The sequence below is a fragment of the Phoenix dactylifera genome, chromosome 3 (genome assembly GCF_051530095.1).
Source record: "Phoenix dactylifera cultivar Ajwa chromosome 3, Ajwa_hap1_PhDact_Kaust_v1.1, whole genome shotgun sequence".
In the NCBI taxonomy this organism is placed as follows: domain Eukaryota; kingdom Viridiplantae; phylum Streptophyta; class Magnoliopsida; order Arecales; family Arecaceae; genus Phoenix; species Phoenix dactylifera.
The window spans coordinates 49419227-49440340 of record NC_143192.1 but is presented as its reverse complement, the minus strand read 5'-3'; the positions used below and the strand labels follow the sequence as shown (position 1 = coordinate 49440340).

General features: G+C 38.2%; 2 protein-coding genes across 5 annotated transcripts; both read left to right on the top strand.

Annotated features, from left to right (window-relative positions):
• The first annotated feature begins 1604 nt into the window (after positions 1 to 1604).
• Positions 1605 to 11577, top strand: COX10 (cytochrome c oxidase 10). 2 transcript variants are annotated; one of them, XM_008786442.6, is made up of 7 exons: positions 1605 to 2124; positions 3092 to 3221; positions 5709 to 5846; positions 5985 to 6118; positions 8333 to 8458; positions 8557 to 8660; positions 10823 to 11577. In XM_008786442.6, the coding sequence occupies exons 1-7, from the start codon at positions 1715 to 1717 to the stop codon at positions 11215 to 11217; spliced, it is 1437 nt and encodes a 478-aa protein (XP_008784664.4). In that variant the 5' UTR covers positions 1605 to 1714; the 3' UTR covers positions 11218 to 11577. The 2 variants fall into 2 exon arrangements, with proteins under 2 accessions (XP_008784664.4, XP_088574944.2); XM_088718818.2 differs by lacking the exon at positions 8333 to 8458.
• Positions 11578 to 14282: 2705 nt separating this feature from the next.
• On the top strand, positions 14283 to 20257 carry LOC120106273 (ribose-phosphate pyrophosphokinase 1). Of its 3 annotated transcripts, XM_089929750.1 has the most exons (9): positions 14283 to 14679; positions 14857 to 15024; positions 16493 to 16741; positions 17000 to 17143; positions 17273 to 17440; positions 18634 to 18703; positions 19060 to 19141; positions 19941 to 20065; positions 20177 to 20257. In XM_089929750.1, the coding sequence occupies exons 1-9, from the start codon at positions 14560 to 14562 to the stop codon at positions 20185 to 20187; spliced, it is 1137 nt and encodes a 378-aa protein (XP_089785876.1). In that variant the 5' UTR covers positions 14283 to 14559; the 3' UTR covers positions 20188 to 20257. The 3 variants fall into 3 exon arrangements, with proteins under 3 accessions (XP_089785876.1, XP_088574942.2, XP_088574940.2); XM_088718816.2 differs by having other exon boundaries at positions 19941 to 20257; XM_088718814.2 differs by lacking the exon at positions 14857 to 15024 and having other exon boundaries at positions 14418 to 14679; positions 19941 to 20257.
• The last annotated feature ends 857 nt before the right edge of the window (positions 20258 to 21114 follow it).

Sequence of the window (21114 nt, the reverse complement as noted above, 5' to 3'; positions counted from 1 at the left end):
CATCGAAGTTTACCTTACCTTCAGAACACTGAGGGGAGGGGGTAGCCACTGTATAAAATCATTACAAAGCTAAGTACTCACCCAATCAGAAGTGTTGCACCAAATCCCTGAATGTATTGCGAAGGATCTGAATCTCTGTCATACAGCAGTATCCAAGAGATAGTTACGAAGAGATCTTACTAGTTATATCGGTGTTACCATCAAGTACTGAAACACCCACAAATTTCACGCTGTCCACAACCTCCAAATCAAGAGGGTCGCCATGGATCAAGTCCTGTTCTCTACGAAGGTATTGGTTATGAAGGCAACCAATTCCAAGAGGAGAGGTTGGACTAAAATTTATATTATCCATGCTTGATAGCTGCCACTAACAAGTTTGAGCAAAGGGGCAATACTTCATAGTGGCTAGAGCTCTTATGCAGGCGGCTGAGATCACTAGCATTATGGAGGCATCACCTAAGTTGGTTAGGGATATTTAGGGCTCCCATTCTGCTCACACAGCGTCCAGGACAGTTCTCGTCTCATGGGTGCACCCACCCCTAGTTTTCTCAAGGTAAACTTCAACGACAGTATGGATGATGAAGGGAGATGCAGCAGCGTGGGGTTCGCCATGCAAGATCACGACTCCAGATTGGTTGCAGCTGAAGGCTGGCGGATTTTTGACTCGTCAGTGGTGCGTGCCGAGCTTAGAGCAGTCTGGAAGAATATCTACTACGTGAGGCGGACACTAGGTACAGACTGTATTATTCTTGAGGGCGATTCGACCATAGTGGTTGAGTGGATCTGGAGGCGGGAACGTACTGCTGAGGACCGCCCGTTGATCCATGAGATTTGTAGGTTGATGGAGGAGTGCGACTCCCACCATGTTTTACACATGTTTACGGAGGCCAACGGGATGGCCGACTGGGTGGCTTCCTATGCAGCCCATCACTCCGGTGGTTTTGTTTGAGTAGACAGTGGATCTGTTCCAGAGCCATTACGTAGTATTCTATTTTCTGATTTTGTTAGCCGCATTCACATCCGTAGTGTATGAGCCGCCATTGCACAAAAAAAAAAAAAATCCACTATTTCAGCTGAATATAAGCCACAATTAAGTTTTTTCTCCAACAGAATACCTCAGCGATAAATAGCTAGTTACATAGAATCTTGCTCCATATTAACTTCAAATAGAAAAAAAATTACTCTCATATGCACAAGCAACTTCCATGTAGTTTGTATTTAGCCCCAAACTTTGAAATCGAACCATATTTGGAGAGAGAGAGGGGATATGGAGCCTATAATTTGTGCAAAGGAACTTATAGCAAGGAAATCAAAAACTAATACTTAAGTGGGCATGGTTTGTATACGAGCACAAGCAACGTTTTAGAAGTTTACGTACAAAATTACATAAAAAAGAGAGAGATTTTAAGAAAATTTAAACTGATGCCGATGAACCATTTCAACTTTTTGGGTGCGGGCGCGGGGAAGGGCAGATTAAGATCTTCTAAGAGGTTATTTTTATAAAAATGCTTATGTTGGAGCCTGAACTTACGTCGGCAAAGTAGTTGCCGATTCATCGTCGGTCCTAAGACAATTACTTAAACCCCCTAATAGGAGGTCAATATGACAGCAATAGACTTTCGCCGCAAAGGCAAAAGGCAACACGGCATCTCCCAGTTTCTTGTTCTCCATTCTTTCGCTCCGATCGTCGCGACCTACCTTCTCGGCTGCCGCCATGTGGAGGGGCACCGCCCCGAGGAGCCTCTCTTCGAGGCTCCTCTCATCATGGGGACCAAACCCTAATCCTAGTCCTTCCTCCGTCGCCTTCTCCCCTCCTTCCCTACCCCCGTGGATCCCTCCCTGCTCCCCCTCTTTCGATCACGGCTTCGTTGGCCGGGGAGCGGAACTTCTCCTAGCGTCGCGCATCCACTCCCCCGCCGATCCGTGGAAACTAGGGCTCGGGAGGCCGGCCGAGGGAGTGGGAGAAGCCCTCGGTTTTTCTGCCGTCTCGCCCGCTGAGGCGGCGGCGGTCCTTGGATCCGGGGAGACAGCGGGGTCTTATATCTCCCGGAAGGCCGGAGACGTCTCTGATACGCTTCGTCACTACGGGCGATGCTACTGGGAACTCTCCAAAGCACGTCTCAGGTCTCTCGCTTTAAATAATCGTCGATAAATATATCTGTTCTATGTTTCAAGAAGTATATTATTTCCATCATCCCATCATTGCAATTGTCGAGTTTAGAATGCACATCACTAGTGATGATCACGCTGGATTGCTTAGCAAATCTTATTTTTGATAGAACTTAAGGAAGCTTGGCTTGGGGCAAAGGCAGTTCCTCTGCAATAAACCGTTTGCAACTCGGTCATAATCTTTTCTTGCCCTCTGTCTCGAGACTATAGACTCTGTTCCTCCTTCTGTGTATTTGGCTTCTTAACACCATGTTACACTAACGAAACTGTAGATTTTGAAGGTGATAGTTTTAGGTTGTTACTTCACCTAGAGAGATTGAGGATGATAGTATGAAACTTGTCTGTATATTTTTTTGACATATACCTGATTGTCTTCGGAAAGGCATCCAACAATGATGCAACTTGTATCCACGATTCACATGATCAATGTTATTCTCCTCAAGTCCATCTGACAGTGATAGTTGCTACATTTGTATTGGTCTTTTATGTGTTTTTTCTTTTCTTTTTCTAACTTCCAGTACATGCCAATAAAAATTGATCATACCCACAATTTAATTAGATGGATGGAAATTTAAATTGCAGCCTTGAGATTTTCAGATCAGCTCTGGCTTATATTTGAGAATTGAAAAGTTTAATCTGTATTTGATTTTTAAATTTGAAATGCCATTGGCTCAACTGCATGCTTTATACTTTCAGGGTCATGTGATTATTGATGAACAGATTTTTATTTGCACTTGTAGGATCGCTTGCCATGTATTACAACAATTTTTTTGCAGGCTCCTGCATCAATTTTTTATTTCATCATTGGCAGAGTTGATGAGTAGAATCCTAATTGTTCTAATCTTTTTTTCCAAGGGATGAATGTGTTTCTTGGCTTTGCTAGTCTTTTGAGTTAATATTCCTGTATATTGCTTCTCTTTAGCATGCTTGTTGTTGCAACTTCTGGAGCGGGCTATGTTCTTGGGAGTGGCAATGTTATTGATTTTGCTGGACTTTGTTTTACTTGTGCTGGCACCATGATGGTTGCAGCATCTGCAAACTCTTTAAACCAGGTATGCTACTCAGACCACATTAGACAATGTTCTCATTCAAGGCCTATTTTGGTCATATTGTTCGACTTTATGGATAGGTTGCATAACTACTTGTACTTTAGCTTGAGGAACTATTGCTACAACAACGCAGCATGAAAATATAATTTTGAAACCCTGGGTTTTGATGTCATGCAATGGTTGGAAGAATGCCCAACTCAAACTTTAACTTAAAAGTTTTCACATCAACACATAAACAATCCAGCTTACCTAATCACTTTGTCTTTATGATAACACTCGCTTTTGGAAACAAAAGTTTGCATTTGAAGATCTTTCCAGGATGGAAATGATTGCTGATCATGTATTACACAAACATCTAATTCTTTTTGGAGAGGCTCAGATTGGTAACAAACTTAAAACTTGGATTTGACATGACATAATACCACCTTGTGGCACGTCCAAAATGTAACATAGATTTCTCAACAAGCATTGATACTTGGCACATTGAAGTTATAATATAATTATCACCTTGCTGCAAGTGATGCCCTTAAAATTTTAGTCTTTCCAAGTGGAATTAATGCTATTGTAAAATACTAGGACATTCTAATGAAATATATTAACATTTTCTTCTTTTTTTAAGTATAAGATGGAGAATTAATAAAAGGAAAATAGTTAACTTAGTGTTGTTGTTGATTATGAATATTAGATATATTATTTGTACTAAATAAAAAATTGCCTAAATGTTGAATTTTTTGATACTTGAAGAGTCATGCATTAGACACCTAGAGACTTGGCGGCCATGATATTTTGATGGTAGCATTGATAAATCCTTGTTGAATCAACATATGCCATATAGCCAAATGTTTGATCTGCTTGGGCAAGGCAAGATGATTTTGCTTGTTGATTAGTCATGGTTAAACTTCGTATTAAGTTAAATATTGGAGGAGTCATTAGTATCAACCACGACAAATGGTTTTACTAAAGTGATTTGCTCAATGTCAATGGGATAACTTTTAGGGGCTGGATGGGGGGGGGGACGCCTTGGTACATGTTTATTAGGGAGGAAAGAGAGTTTAATTTGGCAGTTCTAGGATGGGGATTATGAGACAAATAGATGGTTAAGCACCTATAACTATTGGGTTAGGATAACAATGTAATGTGGAACAAAGGACTAGCAATTGAAATTGAGAACACAAGCCTTTGTCTAGGGCATCCCTAATTGCTCATCAGTGGCACTTGAAGTTACTAAAGGTAGTTAGGAAGCATGGTTCACTGTGCCAACTTGTAGTGCCGGATACCAGGCATACCATACTAGCAAGGTGTTGATGGATACCCAAGTTCAATATAGCATAGGGGTTGAATTGGCTTGTACTAGGTGAAACCGATCAATTCCACCGATTTTGTGTCGGTACAATGAACCTTGGCAGGAAGTTGTTTTGGGTGTTTGATTGCCTTGAAGTGGCCTGAAATGTGTTCCTGCTTTTAGAGGAACTAGACTCAACTTAAAGTGATTTCAGCTGGTAAGGCATTGAAGGCACTTCAGGCAAGTAGGTTTCCTCTTGCCCGCTTATGGGCAACTAAACACATTTTGATGAAAATTCAATAGATGGTAAATTATTAGCCTGCAAATATTCAATTTATACAATTTTTTACCAAAATGTTATAGTAAATCCTTCAGTAACTTAATGAAAAAGATACCAAGTACATATTATCAAACTTTAGCTACCCTACTGCATGCCACTCTCATCTTGACCAATGGCATTGTACAATATACCTTACCTGTTTTCTGCCTATGTACTCAAGATCTTTCTATAAAACTACAACTTTGTTAGAGGTATCTGCAATAGCACATCTTGTCAGCATGCATGGCTACATGAGTTAACTTCTGATGTTCGTAATGGACTGACTGAATTGTCAAGGAGCCCAACTCTATATTTCAAAACTGTTTATCTGTTCTTCCATTCATTTATTTTTTGGTGTGTGGATTGGGGGTTGGGTTGGGGGTGGTACTCTTTACATGATCACTTTGAACTATCATTACATATAAAATAGCTGCATCACCTTTTCATTAGTGACTGAACAATTTTGTACCACTAAGCTGCTCCTATGTTACCTAGACCCTTTGATGTAGTCTAAGGTGCAAGCACCCAACAATTAACATGGATATTGGTATGACTCCGGACAGGCTTTGTAAGAATTTATTCCTAGACATTGAAAGGTTCCAATACATGGATGCACATGCACTCCTGATGCATGAACCTGAGTCTATGTAACATAAAGCTGCTCAACATAAGCATATTTGCAGCAGGACTATATAGCTGTTTTGTGCATACTTCTCACATCTCATTCTGTAAGATGCTTGAATTTTTAACTGCAAGACTCTGGTCTAAATCTGGGTTCATAATACAACATTTTGAACTGGTCATTATTGCGTGCTGATGCTGAAATGCATATATATTGTATTCTTAAATTGATGTTTGCTTGTTTTGAGTTTTTTTTTTATTGTGTCAGGTTTTTGAGGTACAAAATGATGCTAAAATGAAAAGAACACGGCAAAGGCCACTACCTTCAGGGCGCCTTACCGTTCCTCATGCAGCCATATGGGCATCTAGTATTGGGATTGCTGGCACAACTTTGTTGGCTTGGAAGGTTTCATAATACTCTCGTCTAATGTTCATATGATATTTCCTTAGAATATCTGCTTTAAGCTTTCTTTGTGGAGGTTTTTTATGCTTAAACGAAATGAGAACTAATATTTGCGTAACTTCATTGACAAGGTTATTGCAGGCTAATTACTTGGCAGCAGGGCTTGCATCTTCTAACCTAGTTCTTTACGCATTTCTATATACTCCTTTAAAACAAATACACCCAGTTAATACATGGGTTGGAGCAGTTGTTGGTGCTATTCCTCCGCTTCTCGGGTAACAGTCTTTTTTGGACTAATCGGATTCCTGTTGACTTCTTTTATACTGGAATTGCAATCTGGAAGAACATTGATATTATGCTGGCTAATTTCTGGTTTACATAATCTGTCAAAACCTTTCTTTTTTAATCTACTAGTGAGAATTTTATTCAAAAATATAAGACAATGTACATAGAAAGAATAACTACCTTCATAGTAACTACCTTCACAAGGTCCAAAATACAAATCTCTTTTATTTCTCGCAAATCTCTCTTGTTTCTCTCACACATACAGATAATCTCGCACATCACTAATTATAAGACTCACTAGTAATCTCATTTATTGTTAGATGGTCCTTGATATGATTTACTTTCTTCTTCATGTGCTGAAAGTTCATTAACCTCCACCAACCAATGATAAGATGCTATTCTGATTAAGAAGTCTTAATAATGCACTCGATCCTTCAGCTACTTTGCATGGAAATCTTATTTGTTCTACTTAGTTTTTTAATATGAACTCATATTAATCTTCTTTTAGATGTTGGATATTATGGAACTCAATATGAAATTAGCAAGAGCAATAATTAAAAAGAATTGGCCAAAATTTTAGAGTATGTTGGAGATCTAAATTCAGACGATGTTAAAGGGAAACAAAGACTAGCAAGAGAAAAGTGGATAACATAAACTGGGAAATATTAAGATTAGAAAATAAAATTTAATAGAGTTCAGAATAAATTTATAAACTATCTACATTAATATATGCTTTCATATGATTGTCAAAATTCAAAACTCTCGTTACATTAAATAGTCATGAAATAATCGAAGAACTTGGATGTACATTTTGGGAACTATTTGAGATTTCATTGGAGAATTACATGACTCGCATGACTAACATGACTAATGTTTTCCTATAGCTGTTTTATTAATTAAAGTATTCATGCGAACCCTACTGCCAACATTTTGATCCACAGAACCTTACAGCCCTCCCTAGTCCCTATTATCTCTAACTTTGACCTTTGACTATCAGTAGCCTGCAATGATGTCATGACAACCTAGAGGGGCTTCTGTACTTTATCCACCACTTTCTGATTCTATTGGATGCATTTGTCTGTAGAACTTCCTTATTGTAATCTAGATCCAGGATTGGGAAATGAGCAATGCTTCATTCTATTCCAGTATGCTCCTTTAACATATATAATTAATACAATAAATGTTGAAAGTCATGTTATTAAATTGATTTTGTTCTTTGGGGTGCGTGTGCGTGCATGCGTGTGTCATGTTATCTAGTGATGATTTTGTTTCTGACATGTTCTTGAGCGTGGTTTTTTTTTTTTTTTTGTTGGCAAACATCTTAAATATAGTCAGATCCTAGCTAGTAGTTGGGATGAAATTTAAACTTTGGTCATGAGCATTGAAATTTGAAATCTTGATAGACTATGGTTTGTTGTACCACCTCATACCAGCCCAAACCAATGTTCGGTATGGTACATGGACTGAACCGGCTTGTACCAGGTAGAACTGATCGGTTCCAACCGTTTCGCATTGTACCGACTAGTATTGTGTGATTTCAGGCAGTACCGTTGTTGAGAGTTACAAAAGGGTCTCCTGACCTTGTGTCGGCATGGAAGCTATACCATACCCTAGTAGGCATACTTTATCATACTAGACCTTGTGATAGACAATGCACTAATATGTTAGTAGCTTGAAAAGTGGAACAATTTTCTAAAGATTGCTATACTGCAGCATATGGCATAATTGGCACCAAATATTGATTACTATCTATAAGTAATGTGAAATATATCGTATGTAGATTGATGATTGTTTGGGAAAACATGAGATGTTGATAAGTACATTTAATGAAGCTTATATGTTTAAATCATGAACGCAGACATATGAAAGAAGAGATCAAGAGATCGATAAAATGTCATGAGGCTTCTTCCCTAGTTGTTGCAACTTGTAGGCTAGATTATATTTTCCAATTTGAACATCCAAACTTTGAGATACTCCAACTGACACATTCTTCACTTCAAAACTCCCCTTTCCAGCCTGCTCATTGCAGGATGTAAACCCAACCTTAGCAGGAAGGATTATTCAAGTGCTGTTGTATCTAGTAATATGATGAATTTTTGAAGAATATGCAGTTCTCATGGTTCATGCATCACATACTTCCTTCTAGCAATGCTTTCACATAGCTCACGATTTTATTTTTTTATTTTTTAAATATTTTTCTATAGGTGGGCCGCAGCTTCAGGTGATATATCCCTTAATGCCATGATACTTCCAGCTGCTTTATATTTTTGGCAGTTACCCCATTTTATGGCCCTTGCCTACTTGTGTCGCAATGACTACATTGCTGGAGGGTTTGTTCTCCTTCATTGATCTTAAATAGAAAATTACTATGCATGGATAAATATACCATGTTCTGTTCTGATTTTCCACCATTGGTTTTTTGATCCAGGTTTCGGATGTTTTCTTTTGCTGATGCCTCTGGTAGGAGAACTGCTTTGGTATCCTTTCGGAACTGCCTCTATCTTCTTCCTCTTGGACTCTTGGCACATGATTGTAAGTTCCAAGACATAGAGCAGTCATTCCTGCTTCAAAGACTTTATTTGTGCTGTAGTTCAATTTTCTTTTCTAAGCATTTCCACATCATATATTACAATCTCTTTAGTATAATGTTGTAAGGTTTCAGAGAGATGAAAAAGATAACACTAGTAAAAAGATACCATTCCCAACTCCTTCATGATTGGTGAGGATATCTGGGACCCTCATTTTATACACAAAGGACAGCACATGCATACAAAACCATATTTTATATAACATATGCTGCCCTCTGTGTATCATGTGATGATTGAACATGTTGTGACCATTCATGAGGGGACATGTTATTTCTTCACAATTTTTCTCCCAAGCATTTTCTTCTTCTAAATTGACATTTTGTTGCCATTTAAATATGCATTAGGAACTAACATGGCAAACATGGCATGCCGTGTTATCACCCTTGTAAGCTTATTGATTCCCCTTTTTAGTTTTGGAGGTTAGTTTTTACAAGACTCTTGCTTGCAATAGAATACTCCTAGTTTTGTGAAATTTCAACTTTACCACAAGAAACTACAAAATATTTGATGGAAGAGTAGTTGCCAAGAACATAGCGGTACTATCTCAGCCAGTCGTCCTATCCATTATCGCTGCCATAATGCCTTCTTGATTGAAGATGGATATTTCTTTTCTTCTTGAATATAATGTGTGGGTGTGTGTTACATTGGTGTTGTAGTGGCCTAAATAGTGATTACCATCAACACTAACATTGTTTTTCTTGTGTTCCATCTTAGCTCTTTGGCTTATAAATCGTACTCAAAAGATGAATGAAATTCCCTATTATCAAATATTGTCTTCTTCCCACTCCATATGGATACTTTTGAAATCTAAACGAATATTGAAGGTGGTCAACCAGCCTTATTCCAGCTGGTTGGCATCCCTCTCCCAAAGAGGACCAAGATTTGAACCCTGGTGGTGAGCAAACCTACCATATTTTTGAATGAAAAAAATAGAGGTGAAATAAAACAGAAAGGGAGATTAGAGTACATCAGAGTAGATAGGATTTGAGAGGATTAGGGCTGCTTAAGAGATTGCTAGAGCTTCATATTCGGATCAGAAAAGGTAGTGTATGTAGGCACAATGGCAATAGCTGTTATCCATGTTGCCTGTTGCAGCAGCATCAGTATAAGAAGTCTCAGAGGAGAAAAAGGAAAGGGCGGGGACCTGCCTTTTGTGCTTTATCCCTGCTGCCCTCTGCAGCTGTTACTAGTAGCCACTGGGCAATTCCCCCCTGCTGTTGCTGGTCCGTGCTAAGACCTGCTGCTCAGAAGCCTTTCTCCATTCTTGCCTAGGGCCCCACAATCTCGTCTCTGGTGCACGTTCTAGGGAAGACATTGTATGGGGATTTAGCATTGGTGATGAACTTTCAGCTTATGGTCACGAGATACCTGAACTGCTTGGTCTGCAATTTGGCTCGCTTACCTAGACAGTCCCAGCAAGACTGCTGTCACCTGCCTAGGGTCTGGTTGCTTAAGCCCTAAATGAGGTGCCTTGGGGCACTCTGCCCAAGGCAGCCGGCCCTTGGAGTTTCTTAATCCACAGCTCTTGTTATCACACGTTCATTTCTGTTAAGTTTAAATTTGTATTGAAAGCTTGCTTTAAATATTTTCCCTTAATCTCCATCCATTTTCTCTCTCATCCACTTATCATCCTGCCCATGCATAATGATCTAAACTGCTGTTCTTATTATGGCCATCAACATCTACAGACTCCAAAATCCATACCATTAGTTTTTAAATTCTTTTCATTCTTCTGCATTTAAGTTGTGAGAATCATGCTGAAATGGTGCAGATGATTTTGATTTGGATTGCAACCATACAGTTTGGCACTAGGGCATAATCAGCATAACTAGTCTAGAAACATCAAAATCTTTTACACAAGCACACCCTGGCACGTCTTTTGCTTTCTTGAACTTTATTGAGCCTGCACAGATTTTAATACTCCTAGGCTTTTGTTTACAAGGAAAATAAAATTTATACGCTTAACAGATAACTAGTGGCATGTTACTTGACCGTAAGCGGCAGATATATTGCTTTAGTTCCCATTTTACCAAGTTATTTATTGGCTTTTGCAATTTATAACCTTTTTGGAAAGTTCACCAGCTGATTTGGAAGACATCCATGCAGGGGGTCTCACTTCCAAGTGGTTCACTCTTGAATCTTCGCTCCTTACATTGTCTATGAGCATTGCAGCTCTGATGTTTGTCCGCGAGCGAACAGCTAAAAATGCCAGAAGAATGTTCCATGCAAGTCTTTTATATCTTCCTGTTTTTATGTCTGGACTGCTGTTGCATCGGCTGCCTAATGAAGAACATGAACATATAATTACTGAATCAAGTAGAGTAGATGAAGTTTTCTCTGAAATACAAGTGCACGAGGATGAGAACAGCGATACCAGCAGCTTCTGGAACCACCAGACAAAATTTCCAACTTGTGTTCAAGCCCGCCCCCCTGTTGCGCATGCATCAGTTGCTCCCTTCCCTTTTCTGCCTGCACCCTTGTACATCGCCCCTGATCCATGAATTGTCATCTGCTTTTCCAATCCAAAATGGTGCTGTTATGACTGTCTTTTTTTACATGTTAATGCTATCTCCTAAGTAGAACAAGATCCGTTGCTGCTGAGGGAGGTGCCTCCTCAGTCTTAAATGTAATAATTCTTCGCCCAGCTTAATTTATGGCTGTATGCAGCCCTCCTATTGCTCACCTTTTTCTTGTTGAATTAGATAATGTTGCAAATATGTTGGCAGGAATGGTCTCAAACGTTAAACGCCTGCCTGATGCGTTTTATTTCTTTTTGAATTTGGCAAAATTGGTGCCATTTTTAGTGGTCCAACTTGTGATATTCATTCTATTATTATTATTTGGAGTGCTCTGTTAACATATTTGTATCTGCTATTGTGCAATCTATCTATCTTTTGTCATATGTCAGGTGCAATCAGCCAAAATACCAAGTCTGATGGGTCATTTCTAATGAGCTGCATCATTTAACAAGAAGATTATACTTTCATAAATTGAGCAATAGAGTATTTGGTCATGATGGGAAATGAGTGCAAGAAATCATGCAGAACGTGGGAAACAATATGTCAAAATATGTACAACTTGGGAAACATGAAATGTTTATTAAAATTATTAAAATTATTCATAGAATTACTGTAAAAAAATTAAGAGGTATCCTAATTCTGTCAGAATTGGTTAGTGATTGGAATCAGAATTAGAATGGAATTTAAATAATAGGAGAGAGAAGGGATTGGATTTTGGAGGATTGCAGTATATTCCTATTCCCCCTAGAATCGGAATCGGAATGAGACTCCTTCCCAACCAAATAGTTGAAATGAGAGTCACTCGATCCCATTCCCATTTTAGAGTCCAACTCCTCCTAAACAAATATGCCCAGATATCCAACACCTAGTTCAGGAGTGCCACCAAACTTTGACAGTTCTGAACCAGGACCTATGATGACAATTCCAACACCAAACTTTGGAATGATTCCTTTTGGACTTGAGTGACCAAGTTACAATATATCTTTCCGAATCTTTTCTGAATACGCAGATCTAAGAATGCTGCTGCCACATCTATCTTTGATCATTCTTCAAATGATTGGAAGCTTAAATGTCCGACTCATCTCATGGAGGCTTTGAACTACTTTTCTTGTCGAGAACGGCGACATTCCCTTTGATCTGCCACTAAGCTCTGAACCATCTCATGGATCGCAAGTTTTTGCAACAAGATCGGACGCGGAGCAACATATTTAGAGTTTGGATATGTAACATCCCTAAGGTTTCATGGTCTAATTGTATAATGAACTATTTCATATATACAATTTGCTATGTATACACTCAGTGTTGCTCGTGATAAAATTATATATATATATATATATATATATATATATATATATATATATATATATATATATATATATATATATATATAAGATAGTGGCAGCAAATTGGAGCCTGGGGGTTTAGCAAACATCCAGTGATGATGATATTTTTACCTTAGAATTGACCATGAGTTTTAAATCATTTCAAATTTTTGAGTGAGACTACTTCCATATGAAAGTAGACTTGAAGCCATTTAAAATGAGTAGAAAATTGACATCCTGTTTTTTCAATTTCAAAAATAATTCATAATCAAATTTTTATTAAAAATTTAAACATTGATGTAGTAATTTTAAGTAGATTTATCTAATTAAAAGTTTAAAACTTGCCAAGACTAATATAATAGGATGGATTCTGCCGTTCATGGACTTCGAATTGAAAGTTCGATTTAATAAAAAAGGAATTTAAGAACTTGTACAAGTTATGTTAGTATATTTGAACTCAAAATGCTTTTAAAGGCATAAAAAAAGATAAAAATGTTAATTGCAAATTAGTTATTTTAGATCTTTAGAATTTAATTTTTTTAGCAGGTATATACATCTGCACCAGCATAGTAAAACTGTTCTTGCAAATGCAATTGGATCAAACTAAGAATTATGTGATTTAAGATTGCCTACTTTAAGTAGTCCATGAGTCAGTTTGAAACAATTATAATAGTGCCTTTTTCTCTAATCATGCTTGAGGAACTCATGGGACTTCAGACCTCAACTAGATTTCCAAAATCTAAGATCAAATCATATTTTATATAATTCATCTTGACCATGTGTTAGGTTTAAACAATGACTATGATTGACAACTGTATTTCAATAGCTTAGTTTTGGTACTACCTGTCGCAGACTCATAGTCCTAACGCTTGAAGTTATTAGTTGTAGAATTGGTGCAAACATTTATAAGTTCATATGGTATTCTTTTATCGGTCGATGTGGGATTACGACTTGAGCTCATTTGCAGTGCTATCGAACCTATATTCTAGATCCAGAGAATAAAATTCACATGCAGATTAATCTGCACCTTTGCTCTTATTTGTCTAAGTCATGCACTTGGCAGTAGCACACGCTTCAAACTTATCCAATCATGCACTACCACAGCAATAAAGATACAGTCCGGCAAAAAAAATATCTTCAAGCAGCATGGCAAGAAACATCGAACCCGGCAAATACCTACACTTGCCAAACTTTAGGTTTAGATCCGTGACATGGCCATCGGCCGGTGACGCAGCCTAGCTCTAGCCTCTAGCCCAGGTTTCTTGGACCCGTCCGAGCTCTCGCGAACCATCTAACTTTGTGGCTCCCGTCTTGTATCATTTGGGTTTGTTTTTTTTTTTTGTTTTTTTTTTTTTTTTTGCAGCACATCATTTTGGGGCCGTTTTATAAGAAATCTCTGGTCACGTGCTGCAGACGCTAAATCGTATTTTGTATTATGATTATTCTGGATATACATACAGCCAAGAAAAAAAAATGAAAAAAAAATAAAAAAGAAATAAAAAAGAAAAGAAAGAAGGAAAGAAAGAAGAAGAAGAAGACTACGAGAACGGTCCGCCTCTTTTGCCTTTTTATTCCTCTCGGACAGGGGTCATATCTTCAGCGCGAAGGAGGGATTCCCCTTCCTTCGAGCGAATCCACCGTTGCATCGCGAAGGCGTTCGCGTGCTTTAAGATCTGAGCAACGCTCCAACAGTTGGTATTGCGAAGGAAGATCCAATCATTCTTTCGCAAGAAAGGTACAACCCGAACGCTTTCTTCTCCCAGTTCAAAAGATGCGCCGAGGACTCGTGGCTAATGGCGACCCCAACTCCGGATGAGGCCGCGCCGCCATTCCTTTCCGGGGCCAAAAGTGATGGTCGCCGCCAAAACAAAGAGCCCGCGACCTCCACGGCGGCAGAATAAAGAGAACACGAAACCCCAACTCCCCCAGTTCAAGATTTCACACTGGCCTTGACTTGAGAGAGAGAGAGAGAGAGAGAGAGAGAGAGAGAGAAACGAGCAAGATGGCGTCAATGGTGCTGTTCTCCTCCTCTCTCCCGGCCTCTCGCCCTTCTCCAATATCTCGGGCTTCCGTCCTCGCCGGGCCCTCTCGATGCCGTTTCGGCTCCCCTTGTAGCCCCACGGTCAGTGCTCCTAGTACCTTTGATTTCTTCCCTGTTTATTAAAATGATTATATGAAAGCTTGTTTCTTTGATCCTTCAGAGATGCTCTGCTTTTGATTGGCTTTGGCTGTTGTGTTTCTTGAAATAAGTCAAATAACGTTTGATATTTGGTGCTGATTGTATTGGTGTGGAATTTAGATGTGCAATATGATTGAGCCGCTGAAATCGAGCAATGGAGCGGCGCCGTGCATTCCGGTTATCCGTGACCCGGTATTATTGACGGGGCCCCCCGTGCAACACAGGGGCAGCGAACCTGGCACGAGGCTGCGCGTCTTCTCCGGTACTGCGAATCCCGCGCTTGCTCAGGTGAATTACTCTGGACTCGGTGCTTGTATTCTTGATGGAAGGTAGTTTTAATTAGAATTACACAATCTTGAAAGTTCTTGTCGTGAAACCATATTGTTCTCTCATTATTCCACGTTTAGATTGCCATGATATTTTAAAGAACTAATCTTGATGCGTTATTGTGCCCCATATCGATTATAGTCCTATGCTTCTGTTTTGGCACCTGCTCGTGTTGTCTCTGGTGGTCATCTCTGGCATGAACACTATATGTTTGACAAATACGCGTACAGTAAAATGGTGTTCAACAACCAGTACTGGAAATAATTTAACAGGTGCATGAGTAAATGATGTAATTCATTTGCTCCATTTTATCCTGATTTAGCTGTCTTTGACTACATGGCCGTATTTCTGGGTAACCGAAGGCAGCAAGGTTCTTTCTCTTTTTTTTTTCCTACCATATTCCCATTTAAAGTTGCACTTTGTGCACTCTGGTTTTTTTGCAAATTCCTTGCTTGTTCTGAATGTAAAGGCAGTCTGTTCTATCCTCTTAAGAAAACACTATGGCCATTAGCAACAGGAAACTAGAGGTAGTTTTGCAGATTCTTCTTCACAAGATATCCTTCTGTAACTACTAAGGACAATATCCTCTTGCTTATGCAAGTTCTGCACTCAGAGATTTCATCCACATAATATTATCATTTCCTCTTCTTTATTTGGCCCTTTAACACTCATCCAAACCAGATTTTTTTTTGATTCTTCTGCAGATCTTCATTTCCCATGACTTGAGCATCTCAATCAGTTCTTTAACATCTTTATTGTTGCAATTCTTGTGCCTCCATTTATGGACTCTTTTTCAACATTGTCATTTATATATATATATATATATATATATATATATATATATATAAATAATTTTCTTTCATCCTACTTTATGTATTGATGGAGATCAACGAACTTTCAAAACTTGTCAAAGTTGGGGACGAAGGGCTGCTGGTTTGTGGATGGAAGATGCTAGTTTAGATGATGCTGTGTCTTGTCTTTGTCAATTTAGTGTTTTGATTGGTTCAATTGTTGTTTTTCTTTAGTTTAGTCACTTTGATATTATATTTTTGCTGTATTGCCAGCTTTTTGTACACAAGCTGGTTTTAGTTGTGGTTTCTTTTGAAATTAAGTTATCAATAGAAGCTAGCATGACAGAAACTTTGTTGGATTACTAGATTGAGATTGCTGCAATTGACATGCATGCTGATTAAATATTATTTTCTTCTTAAAATGATTTATCTATCTTCTGCAGTCTTAGGTATCAAACTTTGCTTCTAAATATTTGAACTCAAGCTATATAACCTAATTTTGTGACCCTTTTCAACAGAGTTTTTTTTAATAATTCCTTATCTGCTGAAGTTTTCTTCTGCACTGCAATCCACTATTCTTCTTACTCTAGAAAAAAAAAATCAGGTAATGACTAATGGCATTTTCTTCTTTCTTGTAGGAAATTGCAAACTCCTTGGGCCTGGAACTCGGGAAAATTAAGATAAAACGGTTTGCTGATGGTGAAATCTATGTGCAGCTGCAGGAGAGTGTGAGGGGATGTGATGTGTTTTTAGTCCAGCCAACATGTCCCCCGGCAAATGAGAATCTTATGGAACTTTTGATAATGATTGATGCGTGCCGCAGAGCATCTGCAAAAAACATCACGGCAGTTATACCATATTTTGGTTATGCTAGAGCTGATAGAAAGGTGAGTACTTGCCTTTATGTGCTTGATGAGTTTGTCACCTTCATCTAGAAACACTTAATGTCTTGTTACCAATAAAATCTTCTTAAGACTGAAATTTATCATTTCATTACTTCCTTGAACTCCTTTTGCCACTTATCTTAATTACAAATTCATTTATTTTCTCTGGATATTTGTGCTGAAAAATTTCTCTCCAGTAGTTGAGCTATATGAGCTTTAGCAAACTAACCTTTTTCTCATGCTATCTGTCTGTCGTCTCAGACTCAAGGGCGTGAATCCATTGCAGCCAAACTTGTTGCAAACTTAATTACAGAAGCAGGTGCAAACCGTGTACTTGCATGTGATCTTCATTCTGGGCAGTCAATGGGATACTTTGATATTCCAGTAGATCACGTGTATGGTCAAGTAGGTGCCCCTAATCCTGCATATCTTTCATACAAATTGATATGTCCCCATAGTTTGTTTAGATGAGAATCATACTTGCAACTTGGATCTAATTGCATATGTACATTTGTTCATTTGATGCATGTCCAGCCTGCAATCCTTGATTACCTGGCCAGCAAGACATTTTGTTCAAATGATTTGGTAGTGGTCTCTCCAGATGTTGGAGGTGTAGCAAGGGCACGTGCTTTCGCCAAGAAGTTATCAGATGCACCTCTAGCTATCGTAGATAAGAGGCGCCATAGACACAATGATGCTGAGGTGATATTATTAGGTTCAGCTAGAGTAAATTTTTAATAACTATGATGTAGATTTATTTAAGTTTCAACGATTGTATTTCATGCTCATATTAATTATCAGTCTGAACTGTACTCAAGCAAACTTGGCACAAGAAGATGCACCTCTTGACAATGTATACCCAAAATATACACAATTATTTATGCGAAAAATTATTGGGAATGTTAATTCTGTCCCATGGTTTGACTGCCATGTACGGCTCGTTTGGTTCGCAGGAAAAGGAGGGGGGAAAGTGTGGTCAACGGGAAAGTAATGAAATGCCTCTTGTTTGGTTGGAGTTTTCAAAGGAGAGAGATGGAAAAGTTGTATTTCCATGGGAATATGATTCCCACATTTCATGGGAAAGTTTTTCCCATGAGAAACATGGGAAAGTTACTTTCCCATGAGGTGGGAATCACTCCTTTTTTATTTTTTCCCAAAAAGACCCTTCAACATTAAAGAAGCATTAAAGAGGCATTAAAGAACTAATTTTTATTAAGGGCATAATAGGAATTATACATAACTTTCCTAGGAAAGTGGATGGTCAACCAAACATAAGCACTTTGGAAATTTGTCACTTTCCCATGGTTAACCAAACATGCCAAAAATACTTTCCTAGGTATCCTCTTCCTAGGAATCTGATTCCCAGGAATCATATTCCTATGAGGGAAAATACTTCCCGCGAACCAAACGAGCCCGTAATGATTAGAGCCTCATCATGTTTTATTTAGTCCCTGCTGTGTATTTTTATGTACCCTCGTGCTTTGTTTGGTGTTCAGTTGTGCCTGTTCAATGCACACTTGTGCTTGTTTTCTATACACTTGATGCCTTGTTTTACATTAAAGCTATGGGCTTAATGTTTAATAGGGACAAAATTTTGGGTCAACAGACCCTGCTAGTTAAATGGCTAGCAAATCAGGGACTGGAAGTTAAGTTGCCCAATATTGTTTCCACATTTATGCACTTTTGGATATGTGGGAATTGGATAGCTTTATGATAATAGACATGTGTGGAACTGTTGCATCTTAATTCTCGTGATTTAATCAAATGCGAAAAATCCTTTGGATTGTCTATCCTTGTTCTTTAAGTTTTATTGTTTGTGTATTCATTGTTTTTAATATAATGTAATTTTCTTTCAATCTATGCTGTAACAAAACATGAAATTGTTATATGTACAGGTAACAAATCTGATTGGGGATGTTAAGGGAAAAGTGGCTGTCATGGTCGATGATATGATTGATACTGCAGGTGAGTCAGTTATTACTGACTGGTAAAATCATGCCTCTTCACTAGTGTACACATACACTTTGAATGCCCCAAAAGATGTTTTTTTTGTTTCTTGCTGTTACTTAGTTGCATTATGCCGCTAAATGCTCCAATAACTTAAAATAAAATAAAGATTGGTGCTTTAAGTGGCAAAATTTGTCTTCAGAACTTGTTAGCTATTGAGTATTGATCCTCCTGGTATTGGGTCTGTTGATACAATGATATGCCAAAGAGATGTTTTTACATACTTCAGAAATTGTAGTTGGTTGGTTTTGGTTTCCCCAATCTAGTGTCTTACAAAGTGGAAATCTTAATCAGTATTTTATTGATGGATTCAGGAACGATTGCAAAAGGTGCAGCTTTATTACATCGAGAGGGAGCAAGAGAAGTCTATGCTTGCTGCACCCATGCTGTTTTTAGGTATCCCTTTTCTTCTTGAAAGAGTACTTGAATTTTGATTTTAAATATTGTAAAACTAATGTATTGCTCATGTAAATCAAACACTTTTCATGGTACAAATGCTAATTTTCTGCGATCCTTTTTTCTCAAAAAAGAACAAGAAAAATCTTCCGTCTCCTGCTTAGTCATGCACCAGCTTCTACCTGCTTCTGATAATCTCATAGCTTAAATGAACTGTGTATTTGAATTATTAAGACATGCTTTCATCTCAATCTGAGATTGGTCTATTATCTCTCATTATTGCAGCCACCTTTCTCTTTTCTTTTACTTTCCCATGTTTTCGTAGCTTAATCCATTAAGCATCTCAGCAGTTCACTTTGCGATAATAACTTGCTATAAATTCCTCCCTCTTCTAAAGTTGCGCTTGCCTGTGTTCCATCTTGTTGTGGCTAACAAGCTTCAACATTGAAAGAAATTAATATGATTACACTGGCACTAAAGATAATTGACTTAGGTTGTTGACTATGGGAACCAGAACATAGTAACATTTCTAATACATAGAATGGAGACTAACATTTCTTATGCATAGAATGGAGACTGCAGCCCTATTGGAGTCCCTTTGGGGGGAAACTGTTGGCATACTATTAGGACATGAGTGTCTCAGTATGCTATTTGGATGAATATTACCTTCTCTGTGTTTCTTTTGTTTGCGTTTTGCTAGACGTTCATTTTGCTCTTTATTTTGTGGTGTCTTGAATGTTGAATGTGCACCAATGATGCATGGTTTATCAATATATTGACAATATTCTTTTCCTTGTAGCCCTCCTGCAATTGAGAGGTTATCGAGTGGCCTATTTCAAGAAGTTATCATCACAAATACTATTCCAGTATTGGAGCAAAAAAGTTTCCCTCAGCTGACAGTTCTTTCAGTTGCAAATCTTTTAGGTGAGACAATTTGGCGTGTCCATGATGATAGTTCTGTCAGTAGCATCTTCCAGTGACAGGATTATTGAGAAATCATTTTTTGTTCTTTTTTCCTTTTTGTATGTGTTTCAGAAGCACTGTAAATCCCGACATTGTTCTCATTTATTCGTGAATGGAATTCATTCGACTGGACTTCCAGCATGTTGGACTTAATGCTGTTATCTTTTCTAGTTTCTTCAAATTTCTGCATCTCTGCCCAGAACGTTCGTGCGATCTGTTTCTCTGATGGGTGTTGTTACTTACCATAGACTAACATGGCTGAATTCTTAAAATCAGCATCATTCGCTTTCTTTTGCCTTCTGCTGATTGTTAGGGTGGATATGACTACAAACCATAACCACGTTAACCATCAATTTTCTCTTTGATGGTGGAAATGTACATGAACTATGTTGATTTTATGAGGTTTTCAAGTTTGTTGGGTAAATTTAGTATTTCTATGTCAGCCATTACATGGGTATCTTTGCACTATGATTTAATATGCAATTCATTCATGTGCCATGCGAACAGGTTCATGCTCTCCATTTGGCTAGTAGTTCATTGAAACATATTATGATGAAAGACAAATGTGGGCATACATTGATTATAACAAACTAAGTTCTTTGAGCTTACTTGGTGATGATTATAACTAGCCTGTGTTTCTGATGATAAAGGTGGAAAAAGAGACTCCTTTTCCACTTTTTATATTTCCGTAGGCTGACTTGGAATTGTTTTTGGGTCTACGATATGGATACATATGAAATGTAGTACTCTTCAAAATAAACCGCATGTTCATAATGCTAAACATTTATAGTTTTGCAGGGTATGGATTAACAAATGATTCATCAAAAAGCTGATCCAACCATGGCAATTCCTTGACTTGGAATGTCCCCAGATCCCCAAAGATGCAAATGCTGCAGTCCGGATACCCCTGATAAAAGCACAATTGCATAATAGATGATTAACAAGCTCTTCCTTGGCTCCACACATCACATATCCATAGCTAATTGGCAGTCGCTTCTTAACCAATAGAT